Source organism: Dasypus novemcinctus, chromosome 9 (genome assembly GCF_030445035.2).
Source record: "Dasypus novemcinctus isolate mDasNov1 chromosome 9, mDasNov1.1.hap2, whole genome shotgun sequence".
NCBI lineage: Eukaryota > Metazoa > Chordata > Mammalia > Cingulata > Dasypodidae > Dasypus > Dasypus novemcinctus.
The window spans coordinates 80,198,736-80,221,801 of record NC_080681.1 but is presented as its reverse complement, the minus strand read 5'-3'; the positions used below and the strand labels follow the sequence as shown (position 1 = coordinate 80,221,801).

Sequence of the window (23,066 nt, the reverse complement as noted above, 5' to 3'; positions counted from 1 at the left end):
CATTTACATTTTGTTTTTACCAGATTATTGGTTAAAATGAATCAAATACCCAAGAATTATCTTCTCTTCTACACCAAGGATGGCCACCCTTGTATGAAAGTTTACTTGGATAGCAGAGCTAAGGTTACATCACTAGAGATGCCCAAGGGAATTGTAGATACTGAATTAAGTCTTTCTGTAATGAAAAACTGACAGAACACACCTAAGACATTTTTAGTTATGCTAGAGGTATTTTTAGAATATTTTATTAAGAAATAATTAAAACTTCCAGAAAAGCTGCAATTATAATGAATACCTATGTACACTTCATTCAGATCCACCTATTGTTAATATTACCACTTTTGTCCCAGTATTGTTTCTCTCTCCATAAAAACTTTGAGGCAAGAGGAAGCTGCATACATCACACCCCTTTCTCCTAAATACTTTAACAAGAATAAGATCCTACGTTTACTTAAACAGTTAGCAACTTCAGTAAATTTAACATTGATATGATACTTTAACCTAGCGTCTGCCTTCCAGTTTTGTCAGTTGACCGAGTAATGTCCTTCCTAGCCATTTTTCCCCTCAGTAAAGCTTCCAGTCTAGAATCAAACATGGTATGTAGCTGTGATCACTCTTCAGTCTTCTTTAATTGAAAAGTTTCCGTTGCCTTTATTGTTTTTGTCATTGATACTTTGGGTGAATATAACCTCCCCACCCTGTTTTTTAATAGAAAATACCTCATTTTCATTTTGATTGATGTTTCTTCATGATTAAGATTATTTTATGCATTCTTGGCCAGAATCCTACCTAAGCGATTTTGTGTTCTTTTCAGGGCATCACATCTAAGTCACTTGATATCAGTCTGCCCCTCAATAATAATAAATTGTAATCACCTTGTGAAGGTGTTCCCCAATTTTTCCACAGTGTATATATTTCCCTTGCAACTAATAAGCAGTGTGTGAGGAGACAGATCAGACCATGCAGATGACTTGCTTATCAAAATTTCCCTGTAGATTTAGCATCCAATGATGTTTCTGGCTTGAACTGATCTTACTATGATGGTTGCAAAATGATTTTCAGTTCAGCACACCCTCTATCTTTACCAGTCAGCATTTGGTAATCTACTATGAGCAGAAGCCTTCTTCCCTATTTATTAGTTTAGCTAATTTTCATTATGTACTCATGGATTATACTTTCAGTGGTTCTAATTCATTACTTTGGTGCTCAAATGGTTTTAGCTTTGGTGAGTGGGAACCCTTTTAGGTGGCTGGCTCCTAAGGGCTTGTGACATGCCCCAATTTTTTTAAAAAACATTTTCTGTTCAGGTTTAACAAACGGTTCCCATCTTATCTTGTACTTTCCATGTCCCAGACATGAAATCAACCTCTTCTCTAAAGATCTCTGGTTTCTTTTAGTGAGGAGTGGTATTATAAACCAAGATCTACTTTACTCATGATAGATGTGATGCACTCTGATCATTTTCTTTCATTAAAAATTCATTTTGTTCATAGACTAAATTGGATTTCACATACAGTTTGCAAAATGCTGTTCTAAGGCAACTCATTCTCTTGTCATTGGCCTCTTCTGAAAGCCCCAGGCAAGCCAGAGTCAATCCTACTGCAATAACAGCACAGCTCAAAAATCCCCTGGAAGCTAATAGAGGCCTCTAGGACATTGAGAGGCTGCTCCTCAGTGGTAGAGCTGGGCCTTGGCAGTAACTGAGGCTGTGAAGCTGCGTTCAGAGAAGCAGCTGTTTTTCAAACAGAGGCCCAAAGGCCTGGCCTGGGTAGTGTGTCTAGCCAGGTTCATCTCTCCCCACAGTAGGTGGTCAGATGGCATATCTGTTGGAGAGAACTGGGATTGTGACTTTTCCCATAGACTACAGGGCTACTTGGAAGTTCTTGGGGGGCGGGGTAAGGAGGGAGGGAGCAGTAGGTGCTCCCTTATCCCACAGAGCACCAGCTTTTAAGGACCAAGTCCTTGGACCTCCGCCCCCTCAAACCTGACAAGAACAGGAAGAACTTAACAGGGGCAGGTATTTTTGGTATAACATCCAGCTTGTCCTGAATATACCTGGAAGTTTGGAACTTCTACAGGGATCAGTAATTCACAAGGCCAGTAAACCTTTGCTAGTGTCAAATGCAGAGCTGCACCTCCCACTCCCTGATTGCTCCCCCTCTTCCCTCTACTCCCATCCCCCAGTAACTCTGTAGGAAGATTTGGTTTGATGCTCTGAGGGCTGGTCCTGTTTTCCTGTAGTTTATTTTTCTTCTAGGATAAATAGGTCTTGCCATTGTACATATTTCTTCTGGATCAGCGCAAGCTTTTTATCCTCCCATTAAGGATAAACTCTGGCCCTGGATAGTGAGGTCCATTCTCAACTGCATAAAATGTCCTTTGTATATTCAATATAATCATCTTGTGGAGAACGGCCCAAAACAGCCAAAGCTAGTTGTTTTCTCCTCTTGTTTATCTTTGCTTTTATACAACATATATTGTAAGAATTACATAAAGGGCTGAACTGTCACATTTCTTAAGGTAGGTTTTCTAGAATATAAACTTAAACTGAAGAGGAATGGAATTGCCATTCTGGTAATTAATTAAATATTTTTAAATTGAGTGCCTGCCAAATACTAGGCAATGGAGTTTCTCCAATTATTTTTATCAACTCTTTCTGAGCACCTACTAGGCTCGAAGGTTATAAATACATGACTTCATCTTGTGGATGCTCCCATCTCATGTCCCACCTGCAGTGGTTCCTGAACAATAGATTTCAAACTGCTGAACACTGTGCTTCTGTAGTAAGTTTGTGACAGTAGTTTCTATTTTAATAATACTAGAGATTTTCAGGATTTGTTTATGTAGCCAGAAGGGTTTAGGAATTAGAACAGGAATGGTAATGCCCATTTTAGAGCTTGGGGATCTGAGGTGCAAAGAAGGGAAGATTCCAACTGTGATGGGGCTGGACCAGGTGCCAGGTTACCTGGCTTTACCAGTCTGAGCCCCCAGTTACCTCTGGAGAGCAGTTGCCCTTACCTAAGGGGCAAAATCTTTTAGGAGCTGCCCACCAACATTTGAAAAATAAGCCCTCAATCTGGAAGCAATGATGCAGGTCTCAGACTGGTGCTGTAAGTAAGGAGGCTAATGTTAAGGTCATAAATGAGTTTATGAAAAAAAAACTACAGGAAAATAAGACCAGCCCACACTGCATCAAACCACATCTTCCACAGTACTGGGAGATGGGGAGAAGGGGGAGGGGGAGCTTAATCAGAAATCAAGGCTTCTGATTCTAAGGTAAATTTTATTCCATGTTCTTATTCAGTTCACTAATTCAGAAGAAAGTGTGCAGTGCACTGGATCAGAGAATTTAAAATTTAAAAACGATTTGAGTTGGGCTGTTTCCCATCTACTCAAAAAACCATTAATTTCCAATGTTTGGTTACATTTGGACAAATCTTAGGGCATGACCAAGCTAGGGCAGGCTCGTCCCACTACCAGTGACCCCTGCATGCCTTGGCTACAACAAGGGCCTTTTAAGAACCTCAATCTTCAAGTCCATTGGGTGGCTTTTCTTAACTCCCTCAGCATGGAAGTGTTTCCAAAAGCAAAGGCCCATCAATGAAGCAAACTAAAGATAACCAGATGCAAATATTTTTGGAGCCATAAAAAACTTGCCACCGAAATAAAGCATATCCAGCAGAAGCCTGAATTCAGAAATTCCTAGGGCTGTTGGGCACCTCAGGCGGCCAATCAAACAGCCTCTCAGCCTCTTAGTAAGAAAGAGACTAGGTCGGGTCAGGAACTGGGCTGGCTCCCCTTCCTTCTAGGCCATCTTGGGAAAGCTAACCACCCTCTTTTTGCTCCAGATTACTGCTTGATTGCCACATATGTGACTGCTATTATGTGTTATGCTCTCACATCTGTGAAAATTTTTAAGAAATTTTGGTAATTCTGACAGGCAAGACTGGCCAGAAAGTCCTTGGAAGAGAGTCACTTGTCTGGCATTCCTGCTCTATTAAAAACTAAAAGCCCCCTCTTGAGGGCAGGGAAGCATGGCCCAGCCCTATCCCTAAAACACACAAAAGCTCATCCCTGAGCTGTGTTTATGCAATACTACAGTGATCAGGAAAAGCAGAATGTATTTGCTTCAACTACAGCCTTTTTTTTTTTTTTAACTATAGCCTTTTAAAAATGATCTTGAGGAATGACTTGTTGAATTTAATGCTTTAAAAAAGGGGGGGAGGTCAGAAGTTGGGGTTAAAGTTTATATCTAAGACCATGTAGTTTTGACTATTAAATCTATTAAAACTACAAATCCCTCCATTGTCTTGCATCCATTCAGAAAAAACAAAACCAAAGGAGAATTTCTTGGGAAGGAAATAAGGGATTTTCCCAGGTGGTCAACTGACAAGGAAATGCTTCCCCTTCCCTCCCTCAAAAGACAAAACCATAGCAGCCATTTCTGTCACTAACAGTTATTGCTAATCTGGCTTTTTAAGTGACAGGGAGCAGGGCTTTTTTAAGGACCTTAATGGTTATTCTATGTGTAAAATTTTAAAACTTCTACAATTGATTAGACCTAGTTTTATAAATAAAAACGGCTACATAAAATTATATATATATATATATATTTCCCGCTCCTCCAGTTAACAGTTTTTTAGTCTTAGGTACATGGACCAAACCCAAGATACAACCTTCCCCTTACTTCCCACTAAGTAGTACTGAAAATACTTCCCTTCTCCACTCCTTTGGGAAGCAGAAAGGCTAGTGCAGCAGCTGTCAGGAATGAAGGCACAATGCACAGGCAAGAGCTGGGGTCATCTGAGTTGTATGGGATAGGCTGCCACTGACCAACTGGAGTCACTGGACCCTGCCCCCACCCTGAGCAGGGGAAGTCCCAGATCACCCTCAAGTTCTCCCATCCCTTACGGCAATATCTTTAAAAGGCACATCCAGAAATGGTGCAACTAGGGGCTAGGGTAAGCTGCACACAGTTGCTAGGCTGGGGTGAGAGGGGGAGGCTGCAGGACGGCATGGCACAGTGCAACAAAGGCATCCTTGCCCTTGCCCTTGCCCTTGACCAGACGGGGAGTCAGGCACGCAGAGGGGGGCTCCTGGATGGGACCAGCTCTACTTCTGTGCAGACCTGAGGAGGGGCTGGTGGCAGGAAGGCCCAGGGCCATCAGTCAGCAGTGCACATACGTAACAGTCTTTGGTGCCTTTGCAGCAGCAGCTCCCTTGGGTGCAAAGCCTTCTGTAGGCAGCAAAGCTGGGAAAATTAAGTCCCTGCACACGGCCGCTGGCCTGGCTCCTCTCTGGGCACTGACCATCTGCTGCATGGGGGCACAAGACAGGAGGCAAGTCTAAACCACAGTGAAAATACACATAGGTTTTATAAAGGATTTTCTGAAATGAGTTTTAACTTCCTCCCCAGTCCCACTGAGGAACATGAGAAACCCAGCCCACAAGCCCTGCCCAACAGCTTTGCCTCTTGGCCCTCCTCACTGAGAAGGAACTCTCAGGCTTTCTCCCCAGACATGGACTAGGTAAGGGACGTGTCCCTATGGGGCCCTGGCAGAAAGTAAGGGGCAGTTCTGAGGGCCCAGAGATCTGCCCACCTCATAGGCCCCTGGGCTCCAGAACCAGCCAGTTCTCAGTGACCAACTGCATGTCCTGGCCACTTAGAGGCTCCCGCAACCTCGCCTTCACCTCCAGCTTCCCCCCAGTGGGCTTCCTTCCATCCAGGACCTGTGAGGACAGTAGAGAGCAAAAAGGTAACTGAGGGGGACAGAGGCCGGGAGCCTCCCTCCCCTTCCAGCCAAGGAAAAGGGGAGCTAAAGCGTCCTGCCGTGTTAACACAGGCATCTATGTCAAGATAACCCCTGCCCTCCTGCTTTTAGGTGGTGGTAAATCCACATCTTATAGGTACATCTTATAGGAAAAAAAAGTAATGTGAAACCCAGATGTGCAACAATGATCTGACTGAAGTGGAAATAGGAAACCTAAACCTATGTTCACACAGTTTCCCCCTCATTCCCCAGGGCAGCACCTAGAAGAAATGCTCTGGCTTCAGGAGTAGCCAGAAAACCACTGAGCCCAAATCCTCGCTTCATAAATGGCCCAGAGAGGAGAAATGGATTGGAAAGTTATATAGCCACTGCATGGCAAAGCCAGGACTAGAAGAACCCAGGAGAGGGAGCAGCTGGAGAGCAAATCGGTGCTCACAGGTCCTAGAAGTCCAACCACCTGCAAGTGCCAGTGCCACTTCAGAACTACTCCCCCAAAAGGAAGGGAGGCAGGTGCAGTGTACCGAAAACCTGCTTTGCCAGGGACGCACTGTAGGGGATTATGTAAACACCCTTATCTCTGGTCTTTAGTTTTCTCATCTATCCAAGGCAATCACTTAGAAGTGCTTGTGAAAAGCCTGAGTACAGGGCACGTAAGGAACTATCCAGGGCCTGATTCCTAAGCACAGGCCAGCTGTGTTCTGGTGGGATTCTGATCCAGAAATCCCTACCAACTTTATATCAGGAACTTGTTTCACTTTATCATGCTGCCAGGCAACTGTCTCATCCATAGCCTCCCCCGGACACCTGGGAATCTGTACTCCAAGCTGATAGCAGTGATCAGACGCATCAAGGGTCCCCTCTCTCTACTTGCCTGGAAACCTGAATGGGTCCAAAGAGTTTTTGAAAGAGTGTGGCCACTTCCAATCTGGGTGACTGCAAGTTTCTTGGCCCTCTGAATGTCTTATCCACTCTGCACCAGACTATAAATATTTTTAAACTAAATAATTGGCACTAAAAACTTAAAATAGGGTCCGGTGTTCCTAAGTGTTGGTTTTCCTCTTGCCAAATCATTTCCCCACTCCCTGGGCCCTACCTCCATAATCTCTCTGATCTCACACTCATTTTCCAGCCGCTCCAGCTTCAGGTGGGCTGTGCCAACCAGCTTGTCACTTCTGAAGAAGGATCTGGGGAGCCAAGATGCAGCAGAGGATTGGACTGGGCAGGGAGTATCAGGGGCAGCAGAAGCAACTGAAATGCCATTCCTTCCTCTGCCCACCCTGGCAGTGTGACTCAAAGTCAGGAGCCTTACCCTTTGTGGAAGATTTCAAACTTGATTCCTTTGCTTTGGATCACCCTCCTGAAGCTCCGGTGGTTTCGGTTAATGTTAAGTTTAAAGAGTTGATCAAATTCTGCAAGAGAGGGAGAAAGCAAGGAAGGGCTTTCCTGAGAAGCAGAGAACAGGCCCCTCATTTCTATCTCTCTGCCTGCAATTCAGGATGACTGCCACCAGAGGGTGGTACAGGGTAAAGGGGGGGTCTAGGAGGAGGACAGTTTTTGTTCTCTTGTTAAACAGATTATAATAAAACGAAAAGGACTTGGATTTGGAGTTAGAACTCCTATGTTCAAGTCCTATTTCCACTACTTCCTTGCTAAGCAACTCCAGGCAAGGCCCCATTCCCTCCCTAAGCCTTAAGGGCTTATTACATAAGGGGAGTAGTAATAATATCTGTCTTTATCTCCTAAGTTGGGAAGACAAATAAGATATTATGAAAGCATTCTGGAAACCTAAGTGTTGCACACACATAACAGAGAGTGAGAGGCAGGAAAAAGGGGCCCTCACCTGGAGAGTTTGTGTTCTTCACCACAGCTGTTTTGTTTTTTTGAGCCTGGTCCTACAGCAGTGAGAAGAGGTCAGTCAGGACAGCTTGGGGCAAAAAAGAGGCACCTGGGGCCAGAAACTCTGGGCCAGGTCAGTGTTAAGGGAAGAGATCTCCAGAGAGAATGAATCCAAGGGTCTTTGAATCCACCCACCCTCCCCACACTCTCCCTTAGCAGGCTTCACGAGGATGGGGAGAAACTGCGCACAGGGTCCTGGAACTGAAGATGCATTTCAGAGGACCCTACAGCCACTGGAACCTCACCGAGTTAGGGTAGTGGAACTCAAACCGCACAAAAGCATCCAGGTCATCAGGGGTCACCCCTGTGGAGGAGAAACGGAGTCACAGGAGAATCCAGGAGCTCTCCAGTGATGTGCAGGGAGAGTGAGTGTCTCCACACTGGCCGGGGGTGGAGGGGCAAGGCAAGAGCCTCCTGGAGTAGGCCTAAGGGTTACCTGGGGGGGCTGGGAGGTTCATTCCCCGGACAATGATCAGATGCATTTCTGTGCTGTTGAGTTCTGAGAAGATCCTACAGCCAGGAAGAAAGGAGAAAGACCCCCAGTAAAGGAGAGGAGTGAAACAAGGCCCTATCTTTCAGGGCCTGCCTGGACCCAGGGAGGAAAAGCTTGTCTCAGCAAAGAGTGGCAGAGCTGGTACTTAGGGCTCTGCCTCTGCCTCCCGGTCCAGAGCTCCTCCCACAGCAACCGCACAGCTCTGTGCTGCTCTCAGGCAGTCGTCATGTCCTCTCCTCACTACCCGCAGTGCCTACAGCAGGGCCCAGCCCGAGAAGCCAGGAGAAACAGGCAGAAGTCTCCGGCCTCCTCCCCCCACCCCGTTCCTGCAAAGGCTCCCACCCAAGAGCCACTATCCCTTAGGCTTTGCCACCTCACAGTCTGGAATGTCTTCAACTCAAAGTGGTGGCTGGGCGGGTCGAGGCCTTGGGCTTGGGCCAGCTGCAGGATCTCAAGCTGCTTCTTGCGGTCCTGAGCCAGCTTCTCGAACCTGACAGGGCAGGTACACAGATCAGCAGGGCTCATTTTCTGCTCCCCACTCCACCAGCTGCCCCATATCCAGCCCTTGCACTTACCGGGTAGTCTCAGTCACATTGCCCTGGTGCATAAATTGCTTGGAAAACAGCAGGCACTTCTGAAAAGAGGGGCACAGAGTGACTCCAGAGCCCACAGCAGGACCTACCTAGTTTGGCATTCCAGCCTTTCCTCTCCAAGCTCCAAACTTCCTCTCCGCTCCTGAACACATATCCTGAGGTCACTGTTCCCAAGTACCTTCAACACTTTTCTAAGTTTTTCTTTCCTTTTCTAAGGGTCGCCATTCCCCAAAAGTCACCTGGCAAACTCCTATTCATCCTTCAAAATTCAATTCAAACATCACTTCAGAAGGAAAACTTCCCAGAAGAGTAGGCACAGCAGGTCAGAAACACACACATGAATAAATTTACACATACGTATATACCATGCATATACATGTATTTCTGTTTCCCCTAACATTACTCCCATCAACAAAGAATTTTCCCTTCTGCTCTGTTCTGTGAAGTTTGTAACCACCCTGAAAGAGGAGCATAAAAGGGGCATTATCATTCCATTTTGCATGAAGATGAAGAAAATATGGTTCATAGAGGGGAAGCACCTTGCTGAAGGTCACTTAACTAGAACCATAAGCCAGTAAGTGGAAAAGCTAGAATTTGAAACCAGGCCTTTCTAGTCTGAGCCCCATGCCTTTCCCCGAGGGAGGCTACGGGCATTGAAAGAAGACAACCAGACAAGAAGCCAACTAACCTCATGCTGCTCCAGAAGCATTTTTTGTAGCTGAGCATACACCTCCTCGGCCTTCTGGGAGAGTCGTAGGTCCTCATGGTGGATGAGGATGAAGTCACCCTCCTCATCTGTCAAGGGCGAAGGCACCTGCCCAGGTCACAAGGCCCCTCAGGGGCCCCAAGAGTCAGATTACTCCTCTACTAAGTCCAAAAAAGATAGGAATCCTAAACAAATCAGCTTTCCTAAATGCCAGTGACAGGAATTCATTGCCTTCTCAGTCTATCCCAGGCTTTTGGAATGCTCTGCCTCCCAATGGACCAGCCACTTCTGATCACACCCAGCCCACCTGCCCTTCCCTTGGCCTCCCTTAGGGCCACTGGGAAGAGAAAGGCATAAGCAAAAGATTCATTTCCCAGCTCTCACATCCTGTTCACCCCTGCCTCCTGTAGGAAGAAGCTCTTGTTCAGTCTCCACCACTGCCTGTCAAGCATGCTAACCATCTCCTCAGCCTAAGAGCCCTGTCATGGAACCACGCGGGACTCACCTTGGAGAGGTCAACAGGCCGGCCCGCTCGGGCCTGGATGATCTGGGCCTCGAGGCATTTGGCCACCCGCAGATGGGCTTTGGCCTGCTCCAGGTCCTGGCCACGCTTGGCCTGCAGGGCTGCCCTCTGGTACTGCAGTTTCCGTGCCTCCAGCAGCACCAGCTGCTCCCGCACTGAACGGAGAAGACCTTGTTAGAGCCATGCTACCCTCGCTAGACCTTCACCCCCCCATCCCGCTCCTCCACAACTCACCAGATGGGCTCAGTAGCTCTTTAGAACTTGAGGCCTTGGGCTCAGGCAGGGGTCGGGATGAAGGGACCAGAGGCTGTGCTGGCTTCTTGGCCACTGGGGCCTGAGCTGGGGGCTCATCCTGCAGGCACCCAGGAGGCTGTCACAGGGGGTCTGTTCCCCATTCCTGCCATGGCAGCACCCAGACTTGGGCTCTTCCTGAATCTATACTAATAGGCTATGTGACCTGAGATGAGTGGCTTCCTCTCTGGGCCCTGGAGAACCTCAGGGCTAGAAGCAGCCTTAAAAACTCTCTGGCTTAACCTCCCCAAGAGGAGACAGCAGGGTGATGGGGATCAGACCTAAGCTCTGGCGTCAACAAGACCCTGGTTTGAACCCAATCTCTGTTAACTCCTAGATGGACACCCTCGGCCACGATTTTCCACTGTAAAATGGAGGAAAGAACGCCTACCTCACGTGAACAATACCCAGCACAGGATCTGTGCTGACCTCTCATCTGCTACCCTCCACCCCAACAATCCCTGGGCTCTCAGACCCTCAGCCAAACCTTCTCCTCATCCTCATCTTCCTCAGCCAGGGCTGCATCCTCTGAGGTGGCCAGTTTCTGAGCAGCTGCTAGAGTTGCTGTCAAAGCATCCTCCTCGGTGCCCACTGGGGGTTCCAGGCCAGGGATTGGGGGGAATCCTGTGGAAGAGAGAGAGAGAGCAGGGAGAGAGGTGGAAGAGCCTCAGGAAGCATTAGGCTGCCCAGAGCCCTGTTTGGGTCCTACCTGGGCATGGCTGGGAGGGCTGGCTCCTGCCGGGTGGAGGCAGATATGTTGGAGATCCTTTCTCCCTTCCTCCCTTCTTTTTTTTTTTTAAAGATTTATTTATTTATTTAATTCCGCCCCCCCCCCCCCGGTTGTCTGTTCTCTGTGTCTATTTGCTGCGTCTTGTTTCTTTGTCCGCTTCTGTTGTCGTCAGCGGCATGGGAAGTGTGTGCGGTGCCATTCCTGGGCAGGCTGCACTTTCTTTCACGCTGGGCGGCTCTCCTTACGGGGCGCACTCCTTGCGTGTGGGGCTCCCCTAGCGGGGGACACCCCTGCGTGGCATGGCATCCTTGCGCGCATCAGCACTGCGCACGGGCCAGCTCCACACGGGTCAAGGAGGCCCGGGGTTTGAACCACGGACCCCCCATGTGGTAGACGGACGCCCTAACCACTGGGCCAAGTCCGCTTCCCACCTTCCTCCCTTCTTGATCAGAGACCTCCTCATAGTGCTCCTAGGCCAAGCCCCACTCACCTGGAGGAACAGGCAACTCAGCAAAGTCAACTTTCCGTCCTGCTCGATGTGCTCGAATGGCATCTTGATATTGCTGCAAGGGAAGGAAAGAAGAGCTGATGGTGGGCAGCAGTCAGCAGGTTCCATGCCCACCACAGGGACAGGAACACTGATGGAAAGATAGCCTTCGGAGAAAAAGAGAGCTCCAGAGAGCAGCCAGCCAGGAGAAGGATGCAGCACAGGGCGTGCGGCTGGTGGCGGCTGGCCCACCTTGGCAATGCGCTCGTGCATCCGGGCCTTGCGCTCATCCCCGCTGCCCCGGGCTTGGGTGCCTGCCTCCTGGTACTTGCTCAGCCTCTGCTGCAGGGCGTCCAGCACTGTCTGTGGCTCTGTAGGGGCCACTTAGAAAGGGGAGGGAGCCATCAGCTCTGCCTGCACCTCCCAGGCCTCCACCCTGCAGTGCCACCATCCTGTCCTACCTGGGGTCGCTGGGATGTCAGAGGTCATCACTGGTTGTACTCGCTCCATGGCTGGGGGCATGACTGAAGGTGCTGTGGGGGGCTTGGAAACCTGTGGCTTCAGGTCTGGGGGATCCAGAGCAGAGGTATAGTTGGGGGCCCTAGCCAGCCCCAGCCCTGATCCTCCTCCCCAATCCCAGCCCCTGGCTGAGCAGATTCCAACCATCATCCCCATCATTACCCTTGGGGGCTGGGGGCATGGCACTCAGGTCCACAGGCTGCCCCTTCTCCAGGGCCTCCAGGACGGCACCAAATCGCTACGGTAGGAAGAAAGGCAGGTGTGGGCGAAAGCCAGGGGTCTCCGAGAGCCTAGGCTGCAAATGACCCCCGGCCAGTCTCCCTCAAGTTCACCTAATTGTGGGATTTGAGCAGGTCACTGTTCCACTTTGAGCCTCAGGTCCCCATCTGTGCGACAAGGGGCAGGCCGCGGGGCCTCAGTCAGAAGTCATACCTTCCCAATCCTCATGAGCTCTCGGGCGCGATCCAGCTCTCCGGCCCGCTTGGCACTGAGGGCAGCCACCTTGTACTCTCTCTGTCGGACCAACAACAGGGCCCGTGGGTCTGGGTCTGAATCAGGTGGGGCAGAAATGCCAGAGCTGCCTGAAGGGCTTGTCTTGGGCTGGGAGGGCTCATCTATGGGAAAACAAAAAGCCCACCAAGAGGGCCTAAGATGAAGGTACGCGCTGTGGGTTCCCAGGGCCCACGGGTCTGGGTGGGTGAAGACCTCTCAGGGAAGGTGCAACTGATAGCAGAGAGACCATGGGCTCTGACCCTGGGAACAGCGGACGGTGTGGGGGTGGCTCCAGCTACCTGGCTCCACGGCAGGGAGAACTGGGGCATCTGCCTCAGGGTTCCTGCTGGCTGCATCCTGGGGGGCCGGGGGTCTCCTGCCCAAGGCCACTGGTGGTGGGATCTCATCCTCACTGATGCTCCTGCCTTTCCGCACAGCTGTCAGCTGGGACTCCAGGGTCTGAGTGAGAGAAGCACAGTCCAGAAACCCAGGCAGCCACCTGCCCTTGGCCCTGCCCCTGCCAGGCTCCGACCCACCTTCAGGCCTCGCTCACAGCGCCTGGCTTTGGCCGCCTCCCCTGCCTCCTTGGCGCTGGCCACAGCTGCCCGGTAGTTGTTGATCCGCTCTTCCAGCACAGCCTGCAGCCCTCGAGGCCCTCCAGCCTGCAGATGCTTCAGCTCAGGCCCTGCCCACCCCACGGTCAGCCAGACCTTGCTGCTCCCTCCCTGCAAGGACCCTGCCCTAGAAGGCAGAACTCTGGGACTCAAGGAGAAAGAAGAGCCTAAAAGCCTCAACGTGGGAAGCAGAGTCATTGGAGAGGCCAGAGGCCATGTCAGAGGCAAACAGGCCCAGACAATCGGAGGCTAGGAAACGGCTGAGGGGGGTGGTCTGGGAGAACAGAGAAGCCTTTGAGACTGGCCGGCCGCTGAGGAGTTTCTCTTGCCCAGTTTCTGCTTGGGGCCGCTGCTGGAGGAGGGCTCTAGAATGGGTTACTCCAGGCTTGATACACAAGCCAAGCTACACGGGGGGTAGGATCAGAGGCGTACAGGGCCCCGCCAGCCCTACCTGAGCCACTTGGACTGAACTTGTTTGGAGGACAGTCTGCACTGGAGGTTCAATGTTTTCCTCTCCCTTCTGCTCCTCAGGGCTGCCCGGGCTGGCTGCCTCTCCACCAGCCAGGGCCCCCGCTTCCTCATCCACACCCAGGACCTCCTGCAGCTCGGTCTGGGGAGACACAAGTCCCAGGAGCTTGAGGCCTCATGGCCATGCCCACGACCATGAGAATCAAGGCCCCTCCCTCCCAGCAATATTTCCAGCATCAGTCACGGGGCCTCAGAGGCCCCCTAACCAAAACACTTAGTACGTCTGACCAAGGACAGTCCTGAAAATAGTGAAGACTTCAAGTCTGAGAATCCCCAACTGCAGAGCTCAGACCTAAGTTAAATGAGAACAGCCTGACACCGTACAGTTAAGAAAACCAAGGCCCAAGAGGGCAAAGCACCCACTCGAGGTCAGAGAACACAAACCCCAGGCCTTCTCTCCACACCCCCCTTTTCCACCAGGTCCCAGCTTGACCACAGAAGCCCTTGGACACCAGCCTGGCAGGACGCACCAGCAGGTCTGCATCCTCCTCCAGCCCTTCCTCCTCCTCCTCCTCCTCCTCCTCCTCCTCCTCCTCCCGCATACAGTCTGCCGCCAACTTCTCAATGTGGGCCATAGGCAGGGGAGCTGGGGAAAGAGCAGGGTCACAGAATCAGGGCAATTCAGGGATGGTCCAGGATGAGTAAAGGCGGGTCTTCAGTCCACTGGGCTGGGAAGACACACCCAAGAAGTCACCCTCCCTCCCACTGCAGAAGTCCCACCTGGAAAACTCCTGTTCAACCTTTATGACCCACCTCAAAAGGGCTTCATTAGGGACCCTCCCAATAGGCAACAAGTTGCTTCCTTCTCTGTCCTTCTGTCTGTAGTCGTTAATCATGGAGGTCCATCCCTTCCCCCCAACCATGCCTGTACTTTTAAAATCCATTTAAATTTCACAACAGTTCTGCAAAATAGGTTCTATTACCCTCATTTTATACAGAAGCAAACTGAGAACTACCAATATTAATTTCCTTAACATCATAATCCCAGTAATTGGCAGAGCCAGGATTCAAACTCAGAAGCGTCTAACCCCAAACCAGAGTTGGACTGTGAGATAACGAGGGTCCTCTCACTGTCCTCAGCTCAAGGCACATGGGAGGGGGTGGTTCTCCTGACCCCCCCTCCCCCACCGGCCTCAAGTCCCTGTCCTCTTCCAGGCTGGGGGTGGGGGGGAATGGGACAGACTCCATTTACTCATTTTATTCAACAAAGTTTCTGTGCACTCACTAAGAACCTAATTCAACCCATGCTAACAGAGCCCCTACTCTGTACAAGGCCCTGGTTAATCCGATTTATCCACAACAGGGTGAGGCAGCCCAGGGAGGGAATGAGTTCTCAGTCACATGGTGTGTGAGCAGGGTGAGCTGGCCCTGGGGCAGGAGTGCTGCGGAGGGGCCCGGCTGTCAGGAGCAGCTGACCTGACTGGCTCCTTCTAGCTGCCAGGCGAGGATCCACTCCACCCTATCCATGCCATTTGTGTCCCAACACAGAGCCCAGCTCAGTGTCACACACTCACCCTGCCCCTTGGGTGCTGGTCTCCTGTCCGTGGACCCTGCCTCCCCGGTGAGGGCCAGCAGCTCAGCCTCCAGGTCCCTGTCATCTTCTGTCTCGTCCGTCTCCAACAGCATGTTCTCCGGGCTGAACTCCACAAAGAGGCCCAGCTGAATGCAGAGCAGGCTTCTTAGGAACCATATAGTGAAGCAGCAATCGAGCCCATCCTCCAGCCACACCAGACCCAGGGCTTCCTTCTGTCTCTAAGGCCCATTGTGCAGAGAGGGAAACCGAGGCCCTTGGGACACTCATCTTCCCTGTGACCCCACAAAGAATCCAGATTACACTGCCTTTAGTTAAAACCGACAACAGAAATAGCAGTAGCTGTCAGGCACTGTATTTCGCACTCTACACAAATACCCAATTCTCACAACTCTGAGTGGTAGGTCCTATTTTTATCTCCATGTTCAGATGAAACTGAGACAGATTTGCAAGTAGCAGAGCCAGAATTTAAAATAAGGTCCTTGTGACTTGAGTCTCTGCCCTGTATCCCACCACCTCCCTGACCTGCCTCTTTTAAGAAAATAAAAATATCATTGATGTGGAGACAGTGGCAATGGGAGGTGCTGAGGGCAGGGGGAGGGAAGAAGGGATGTGATATGGGGACATATTCAGGACTTGGAGTTGTCCTGAATGATACTGCAGGGACAGATGGAGGACATCATATATCCTGCCATAACCCACTGAATGTACTGGGGGAGTGTAAACTACAATGTAAACTATAATCCCTGAGATGCAGTAGTGCTCCAAAATGTATTCACCAAATGCAATGAATGTGCCACAGTGATGAAAAAGGTGGTTGATGTGGGAGCAGTGGGGGGGGGGGTAGGGAGTGGGATATATGGGAAACTCATGTTTTTAATGTAACATTTTGTGTGATCTATATATCTTTTAAAAATAAGACAATTTTTTAAAAATTGAAAGAAAAAAAAAAGAAAAGTAGAAATGGTCTAACAAGGCTCAGAGTTTGGGCCCAGAAGAAATAAAGGGAGAAAATGAGAGGACACAAACCCTCAGTCTCCCCCTTGAGCCATGTCTCAGTCCCTAGCCCCTGGCCAACTCCCTTCAGCCCTGGCACCCTTGGCTGGCAAGCAAGTAAATGAGGGACCCATGAGAGCCCTGAGGCCCCACGGGTACATCCTGAACTCTGGTGGCGCCTGGTCATTTAAATGAGGTGGTCCTGCAGGCTACCTGAGGGAAACACAGGAAGTCTAGGCCATCCCTCACTGTGAGCTCAGGCCTCCTCTCCCCACCTGTGTGTGGCAGGGGTTTGTCAGAGGGTCTCTTAGGGCTCTGCCAACTCCAGAGGCACTGCTCAAGTCTTTGGACTAATGGGGAAACCACAAAGGTGACCCAGTTTGCCCATGCTTTGCATAGAGACCCACCCTCCCCAAACTGGCCCACAGTTGGGAAAGAAGACATGTCCATACTTGCTTAGCAGCTGCCACACCCTGGCCACTGGTCCGAGGACCCTTTCGAGGTCTTGGGCCTGGCATCTTGGCAGCCTAGATGCCTACAAGGTGAGAAGAAAGACTCAGACTGGAGCAGCCTTCAAGCCCCACCCCCAGCAGTATGCAACCTGGGGTAGGGTGGGGTCAGTAAACTAATAACTCAGAGAAAGAAAGCTATACTTAGCACAAATGAAACCAAGGTTGAAGTGAGAAGCATGGGAGACTGCTTGTGTAAGGGTTTAAATACAGAGTTTAAACCCTATGTAAGGGTTTAAACAATATAAGGTTACTGAACTGATGGCTGAATTTGGATTAGACCCAAAGTTGAGTGGGGAAGGGCCTAGGAAGGGAGGAAAGTAATTCTAGAAACAGGTTGGGTATGAGGCTGGGCAAGATTCAGAAAGTTCTAGAGCTGTGCCGTCCAATATAGTAGCCACATGAGGCTACTAAGTTTAACCCTCAATTAATTAAACTGTAAATTTAAATCCAGTTCCTCAGTCACACCAGACACATGTCTAATGCTCAGAAGCCACATGTGGCTGTGGCTCCTGCGCTGGACAGCACAGAGAACATTTTCATCACAGAAAGTTCTATTGGATGGTCACATTCTAGGGAATTGTGACTCGCATTCTGAACACCTTCCATCTCTCAACCATTCATAGCACCTACAATGGGTCACTGGGCATTGGGAGTGCAGAAATAAATCTTATATAGTTTTAGTCCTCAAAGAAGTTAATTGCATGGTAGAGACTCATAACCGAGGGTTAAGAATGAACATATTTTGATTTCTAAATAATTATATTAAAATATATTACAATATATTACATTGTAATATATATTATAATATTACAATATATTATATTGTAATAAAAATATATTACAAATAGTGGGAGGTTAATATCTGAAATTACTGAAGCTGGCTAGACCAAGCCTGCTATTGTGATGGTCATTCTAATCAGGTATCATTCCTGTTTATGGTTACTCTAGACTTAGCCTCACCCTGGTTTATGTTTACTATTGTGATGTTAATTCTAGATTGTTTAAAGTTACTCCAAAATTAGGCTCACCCTCTGAGTGCTTACTATTGTGACGGGCAACCACTGTACCCTCCAGCTGAAAAACCATGTGAAAAACCTTGTGATCCCCGTTACCAATACCACCCCCACCCTGTGCAGCCTCCTCATGTTTATTAATGAAGAAACCTGTGCCAGCTCTACCCCAATTACTCAATAGAACCCTGATGTTACAAAATATTAGCATTTCTAAAGATCTGAGGCAGTATTTGGGCAGCTCAAGTCCATTGACCTCCTTTGCTTGAGCAAATAAACTCTCTTCCAAGCCTCGGTGTCTCAGGAATTGGTCTTTAGAGCGTGTTAGGTAGCAAGAACCCACATTTGCTTGGTATCATCATATCACCCAGAGGAGGTCCCTTAGCTAGCACGGAGAGAAAAAGCTTCTTGGAGAGAGGGTGATAGCTGTGCTGAGTCATGAAGAAGTTGGGGAGAAGGGGAAGAGGATTCCAAGCAAAGGAAACTATCTAAAAAATAAAATTTCTAAAGTGGGGAACAGCGGTCTGCACAATGAAATTAAGATACCAATTTGATATTACCGGGCTATAAGTTGTCTGACAAGAAATACTGCAAGCGAAGGTGGAAATACGTGAACGGGAAATACAAGACTTTAAATCTAAAGGAGTTTGGGTATTATTCTGAGGGCAGTGGGGAGATAGGTGAAGGGATTAGGTCGGCGCTTCGGAAACAGCGCTCTGGTCGCAGAAGGGAAGGTGCACAGGGAGGAGGAGGAAGAGCGAAGGCAGTCACCGTGCAGGCGAAAGAAGCGAGCTGACGGAGCGAGCGGGTGGCGTGGGGCTGGAGAGAAATGGACGGATTCCAGAGGTGGGAGGGAAAATCACCGGGCTCGAGGCTAACCGGATGTGTGCGTACGGGAAGGGGCGTCTAGCATAACCTTAGAAGTCGGGATTTGGTGACCGGTGAATGGAAGGCCGTCAACTGAGACCGGAGCTCAGGGGTAAGCAGGTCAGAGTCAGGCATGCCAAGTCTGCGGCACGCGAGAGACTGGTCACGGGCATCAGGGCCGGACCCAGCCCCCGACTCAGGAGACAAGTGGGCAGCGGAGTCTTCCTGGGGGAGGCGAAGCCGGGGGCCCCGCTCGCGAGCGGCTGGACCCGCCGCCCTGCCCCCGGCCTGCCCCAAGTCGCCTCCATCTCCCCCGCCGTCCCCTGATCTCCCCACGCCGGGGGGAGGCGGGTACGCGGCATACCTCGCGCAGGATCCCAAACTGAAGCCGGTGCTTCTTCCGCCCGGCCCCGCCCTGGGCTCCCGCAGCCCGGGGCGGCGGCGGCGGCGGCGCGGCAACCGGAAGCACCCGCCGGGGAGGCGGCTCTCGGCCTAGCACGTGACTCCACGGCCCGGGCGGCGCGCGGTGCGCAGGCGCCGGGCGAAGCGGGCGGGGCGCCCAGACAGGTGACTCTAAGGATGGCGTTCGCGGCGCGCAGGCGCCTTCGGGCAGGTCCCGCGAAGGTTGTCCGGCAGTTGATCCCGAAGGTCCAGCAGCCTGTGCTAAAGCGGAGGGTGCGCCGCGTGCGCTTGGGCATTTACTCTTCCTGTCTCCTAGCCGGCAGGCCTCCCTCCCTGGCAGCCCCTGAGGGCAGCTCCCGCGCCTATCCCGCCTCACTGCGCTTCCCGCTCCTCCCGCCGGGGCGGGGCGGGTGCAGGCTGTGCCCTGAATGAGGGCTCGGAGCCGGGCGGTTCTGGTTACCGTCTTCCTCCTCCTCCTCCTCCTCCTCCTTCTCCTCCTCTTTCTCCTCCCTTTCTGGGAGTCTTAAAACTGAATCTTGAGGTTTCCTTTATTTTTCTTACTCGAAAACTTACAATACCGGCAGAGCTTCATGAAGACACTTGAGACAGGTCAACAAATGGGGTATTTTAAAGAATGTCATTGAGAGTGCGCCTGCTTTCTTCCTAGCTTTTGTATGACAGGCACAAAGGCTCTTAATTCCCATCAACCCTGAAACATAAACATCGTCCCCACGTCACAGAAGAGGAAACCGAGGCTCAGAGAAATTGTTGCCTGCCCAGGGTAATACAAAGCCAAATACTTTACTGGAAGCAAAAAATGCTCCAGCCTAGTCTCGTCCATTAAAGACAAACTTTATCACCTCACTCTCTCTGCCCATCTCCTACCTCCAAACTTACTATGTTTTGTAGTTAGCTGTTCCAGAGAGCTGCTTCTTTGGACAATTTCCATTTCCTTGTTGCTTTTAGGTGATTTTTCCAGAGAAGGGACCTGCAATTCCCATATCTTTAAAAGTTATTTTTAAATGTTTATAATGAAAAAATTTAAGATTATACACAAAGAATACTTCGTTTACTATTATGCAAGCTCCACAAGGGCAGAAATTGTTCTCTAATGTATCTCCCGGTCTAGAACAGGGCATGATAGGCTCTCTGTAAATATTACCTATTTCTTGTGCGAATGAGTTTACTAAACACATGGATATCCACCAAATTTAAGGCACTACAATACAGTTGAAGTCACCTGGACATCTCATATTGTTGTAGAATTTGAGAGAGGTTCAATTATTTGCGTATAGAGAGGCCAGGACTCAGGAATGATTTTGAGAAGGAAAAATGGTTTATTGATGACCGGCCGAACTCGGGAGCTTTCTGTTTGAATCCCAAGCCTTGGCCCGGAATGAGATTTTTGAATTCCTTTTATACAGAGAGGAAAGACCAAATGGTCCCTTTGTTTCAGTTCTCAATAGGATTCAATTAGCATATATATCTTCCACATCTTAGGTAAGCTTTTAGCATGGACTTCCGACATTCCAGGTAAGCTTTTAGCATATTTAGTTTGCATTTCCCCTAAATACTCTAAAGTTTATAGACCTTGCATTGTTAAACTGTTTCCTGGGACTGGAGTCCTTGCCATTGTTACCAAGGGCAGGACTGCAGCCTCTTACGGTCACAGGGACAAGGCAGAGAGCTTAGGTTATCTCTGAAGAGACAAAGAGCCTCCCACCCATAGCCCACATCAATATCAGGACACTTCCCTTTCCCAAAGAGGTACCACTGTTCTACAGTTGTTCTTTCTTGAGCATTTTTATCCTTATGCAATGCAGGTTTAGTTTTGCAAGGCTTTAAGCATTATTATTGGCATCATACTACACGTATTTTTTCCTCTCCTGCTTTGCAACCTTCATCCATGTTGCTACATGTACTTTATTTTTAATTTTTAAATTTTTTCTCTCCTCTTCCCTGTCCCCCCCCTACCCCCCCCAGTTGTCCGCTCTCTCTGTCCATTCACTGTGTGTTCTCCTGTGTCTGCTTGTATTCTTGACAGCAGCACCGGAAATCTGTCTCCTTTTGTTGCATTATCTTGTTGTGTCAGATCTCCGTGTGTGGTGCCATTCCTGGGCAGGCTGTACTTTCTTCCCGCTGGGTGGCTCTCCTTACGGGGCGCACTTCTTGCGGGTGGGGCTCCCCTACATGGGGGACACCCCTGCGTAGCATGGCACTCCTTGCGCTCACCAGCACTGCACGTGGTCCAGCTCATCACACTGGTCAGGAGGCCCTGGTTATGAACCTTGGACCTCCCATGTGGTAGGTGGACGCCCTATCCTTTGGGCCAAATCTGCTTCCCGATACATATACTTTAATTTTACTCCTGTGTGGTTCCTTGATATGAAAATACACAATTCATTTTCTAATGGTTTGCCATTTCAAACAGTGAGGCTATGAACATTCTTGTACATGACTCCTTGTGTACACGTTTCTCTAGGGTATAGATTTGCTAGCTCATAGGATTTCGACATATTCCAGACTAAACATTGCCAAATTATCTCCAGTCTGTCCCAATATGCACTCTGAACATCACTGAATTATTTGGATTGATTGGTCCATATCATCACAGAAAGGCTTTTTGGGCTTCTTTTTTGCCAGTCTAATGTCTCCATTTCCTTATTCATCTTTTGGTGTTTTTTATGCAGTACCAGGGTTTGAACCCAGAACCTTGTACATGTGAAGCAGGTGCTTAACCACTGAGCTTTACCCACTCCACAATTTTCTTTGTCATTTATGTTTATTCTGTGGGTGACATTTCTTTTGCCCATTTTTCCTTGTTCTTAATGTGAAAGTCTTCAAAATATTCTGGTGTTGAACCTCAGTTCATTGTATGTGCATATGTGTCTATGTACATACCATAATTTTTTTACAAACTATTTGAATATGTATATGGCTCTCCTAAGAACAAAGGAATTCTACATAACCACAATAATTTATCACTCATGAAATTTAACATTTATAATAACTTTTTGTCTTTTAAATCCAGGACCCAATAAGGTCCCTAGGTTACATTTAGCTGTCATGTCTTTATTCACCATTAGTCTAGAATAGTTCCTCCATTTATTTATTTATTTATTTTGATAAAGACAGTTTTGAAGAGTACAGCAGGATGCTTTGTGGAATCTCTCCCTCAATTTGGATTTATTTGATAATGTTCTCAGTAGACTACGGCTAAACATTTTTGGTAGGATTATTACATGGGTGATGTGTTTTTCTCAATACCTCATAAGTAGAGGCATGAGATTTCAGCTTGTCCTACACTTAGTTTCCATATAATTATTAGAGTTAACTTGCAAAGTTATATAAGAAACCCTACCAAGATTTTAATTGGAATTTTTAGAGATTAACTGCATCTCTTTATTAGATTAATTCATACCTTACATTTTCTATGCCATGTAAGTCTTATTTCCAACCCCTGACTTTAGCCATGTAACCAACTTCCTACATGTTCTCCCAGAACTATTTTTTATAAATTAAGTATTTATATAAATACAAATATCTTGTATGCATATATTTCTATACATAGTATGTTACCATTAAATAAAAGGCAGGGTAAGTAACAAATAGAAATCAGAGGGAGAATCTAATGTGGGAGAAACAGTTGAGTTTTATAACCTGATATAATAATAATAATAATGGCTGTAAACTTCCCAAACACTCTGGAAAAAGCAAATTATTTAATGGAAAATTCAAAATACATAACATAGCCATTTCCATTCAGTATACTCTGCTACAATTCCATGTGTTTAGGAAAAGGAAATTGGGTTCTTTAAAAACAAGCAGATCACAGTCCTTCCTTGTGGAAGTCCCTCACTCTTCTTTCAGGGCATATAGCACATCATCCTGGCTGACGTTGAGCCGAACACGAAGAAGCAAGTCGTTCCTGCTGGGCTCCAGGAGGAGAAGGCGGCAGGAACCCAGACGTGAGCACACTGCCATGGTCTCTGACATGGTGGGGTATGGCAGTCCCTCTATTCTGCACAAAGTCACATGTTGACTGTATATCTAGACCAAAAAAACAAAGCTGAAGTCAGATGCCTTAAGGGCTAAGAGGAAAGGT

At 48.8% G+C, this 23,066-nt stretch overlaps 2 protein-coding genes and 1 long non-coding RNA gene across 6 annotated transcripts in view; 1 reads left to right on the top strand and 2 right to left on the bottom strand.

Moving 5' to 3' along the window:
• Nucleotides 1–210: 210 nt before the first annotated feature.
• CC2D1B (coiled-coil and C2 domain containing 1B) lies at nucleotides 211–19,089 on the bottom strand. 2 transcript variants are annotated; one of them, XM_004476500.5, is made up of 25 exons: nucleotides 18,924–19,089; nucleotides 16,623–16,705; nucleotides 15,158–15,302; nucleotides 14,114–14,229; nucleotides 13,567–13,725; nucleotides 13,038–13,163; nucleotides 12,801–12,960; nucleotides 12,442–12,623; nucleotides 12,172–12,247; nucleotides 11,952–12,056; nucleotides 11,743–11,873; nucleotides 11,494–11,566; nucleotides 10,761–10,897; nucleotides 10,217–10,334; nucleotides 9,965–10,137; nucleotides 9,442–9,567; nucleotides 8,736–8,794; nucleotides 8,534–8,650; nucleotides 8,104–8,177; nucleotides 7,913–7,971; nucleotides 7,612–7,663; nucleotides 7,081–7,180; nucleotides 6,865–6,955; nucleotides 5,601–5,730; nucleotides 211–5,315 (listed from the first exon to the last, which is right to left on the bottom strand). In XM_004476500.5, exons 2-24 carry the CDS (start codon nucleotides 16,686–16,688, stop codon nucleotides 5,602–5,604), a joined length of 2,574 nt encoding a protein of 857 aa, XP_004476557.1. In that variant the 5' UTR covers nucleotides 16,689–16,705; nucleotides 18,924–19,089; the 3' UTR covers nucleotides 211–5,315; nucleotide 5,601. The 2 variants fall into 2 exon arrangements, with proteins under 2 accessions (XP_004476557.1, XP_004476558.1); XM_004476501.5 differs by having other exon boundaries at nucleotides 211–5,312; nucleotides 18,924–19,084.
• LOC131279761 (uncharacterized) overlaps nucleotides 18,617–23,066 on the top strand; it is a 22,479-nt gene continuing 18,029 nt past the window's right edge. The window contains exon 1 of the long non-coding RNA XR_011649668.1: nucleotides 18,617–18,671. This is a non-coding gene — a long non-coding RNA (uncharacterized lncRNA). The remainder of the gene's footprint in view (nucleotides 18,672–23,066) is intronic.
• The window catches only part of ORC1 (origin recognition complex subunit 1), a 35,919-nt gene continuing 35,514 nt past the window's right edge, over nucleotides 22,662–23,066 (bottom strand). For all 3 annotated transcript variants that reach the window (XM_058303588.2, XM_058303587.2, XM_058303589.2), the window contains one exon: nucleotides 22,662–23,011. In XM_058303588.2, the coding sequence (XP_058159571.1) occupies nucleotides 22,817–23,011 (195 nt within the window). In that variant the 3' untranslated portion in view covers nucleotides 22,662–22,816. The remainder of the gene's footprint in view (nucleotides 23,012–23,066) is intronic.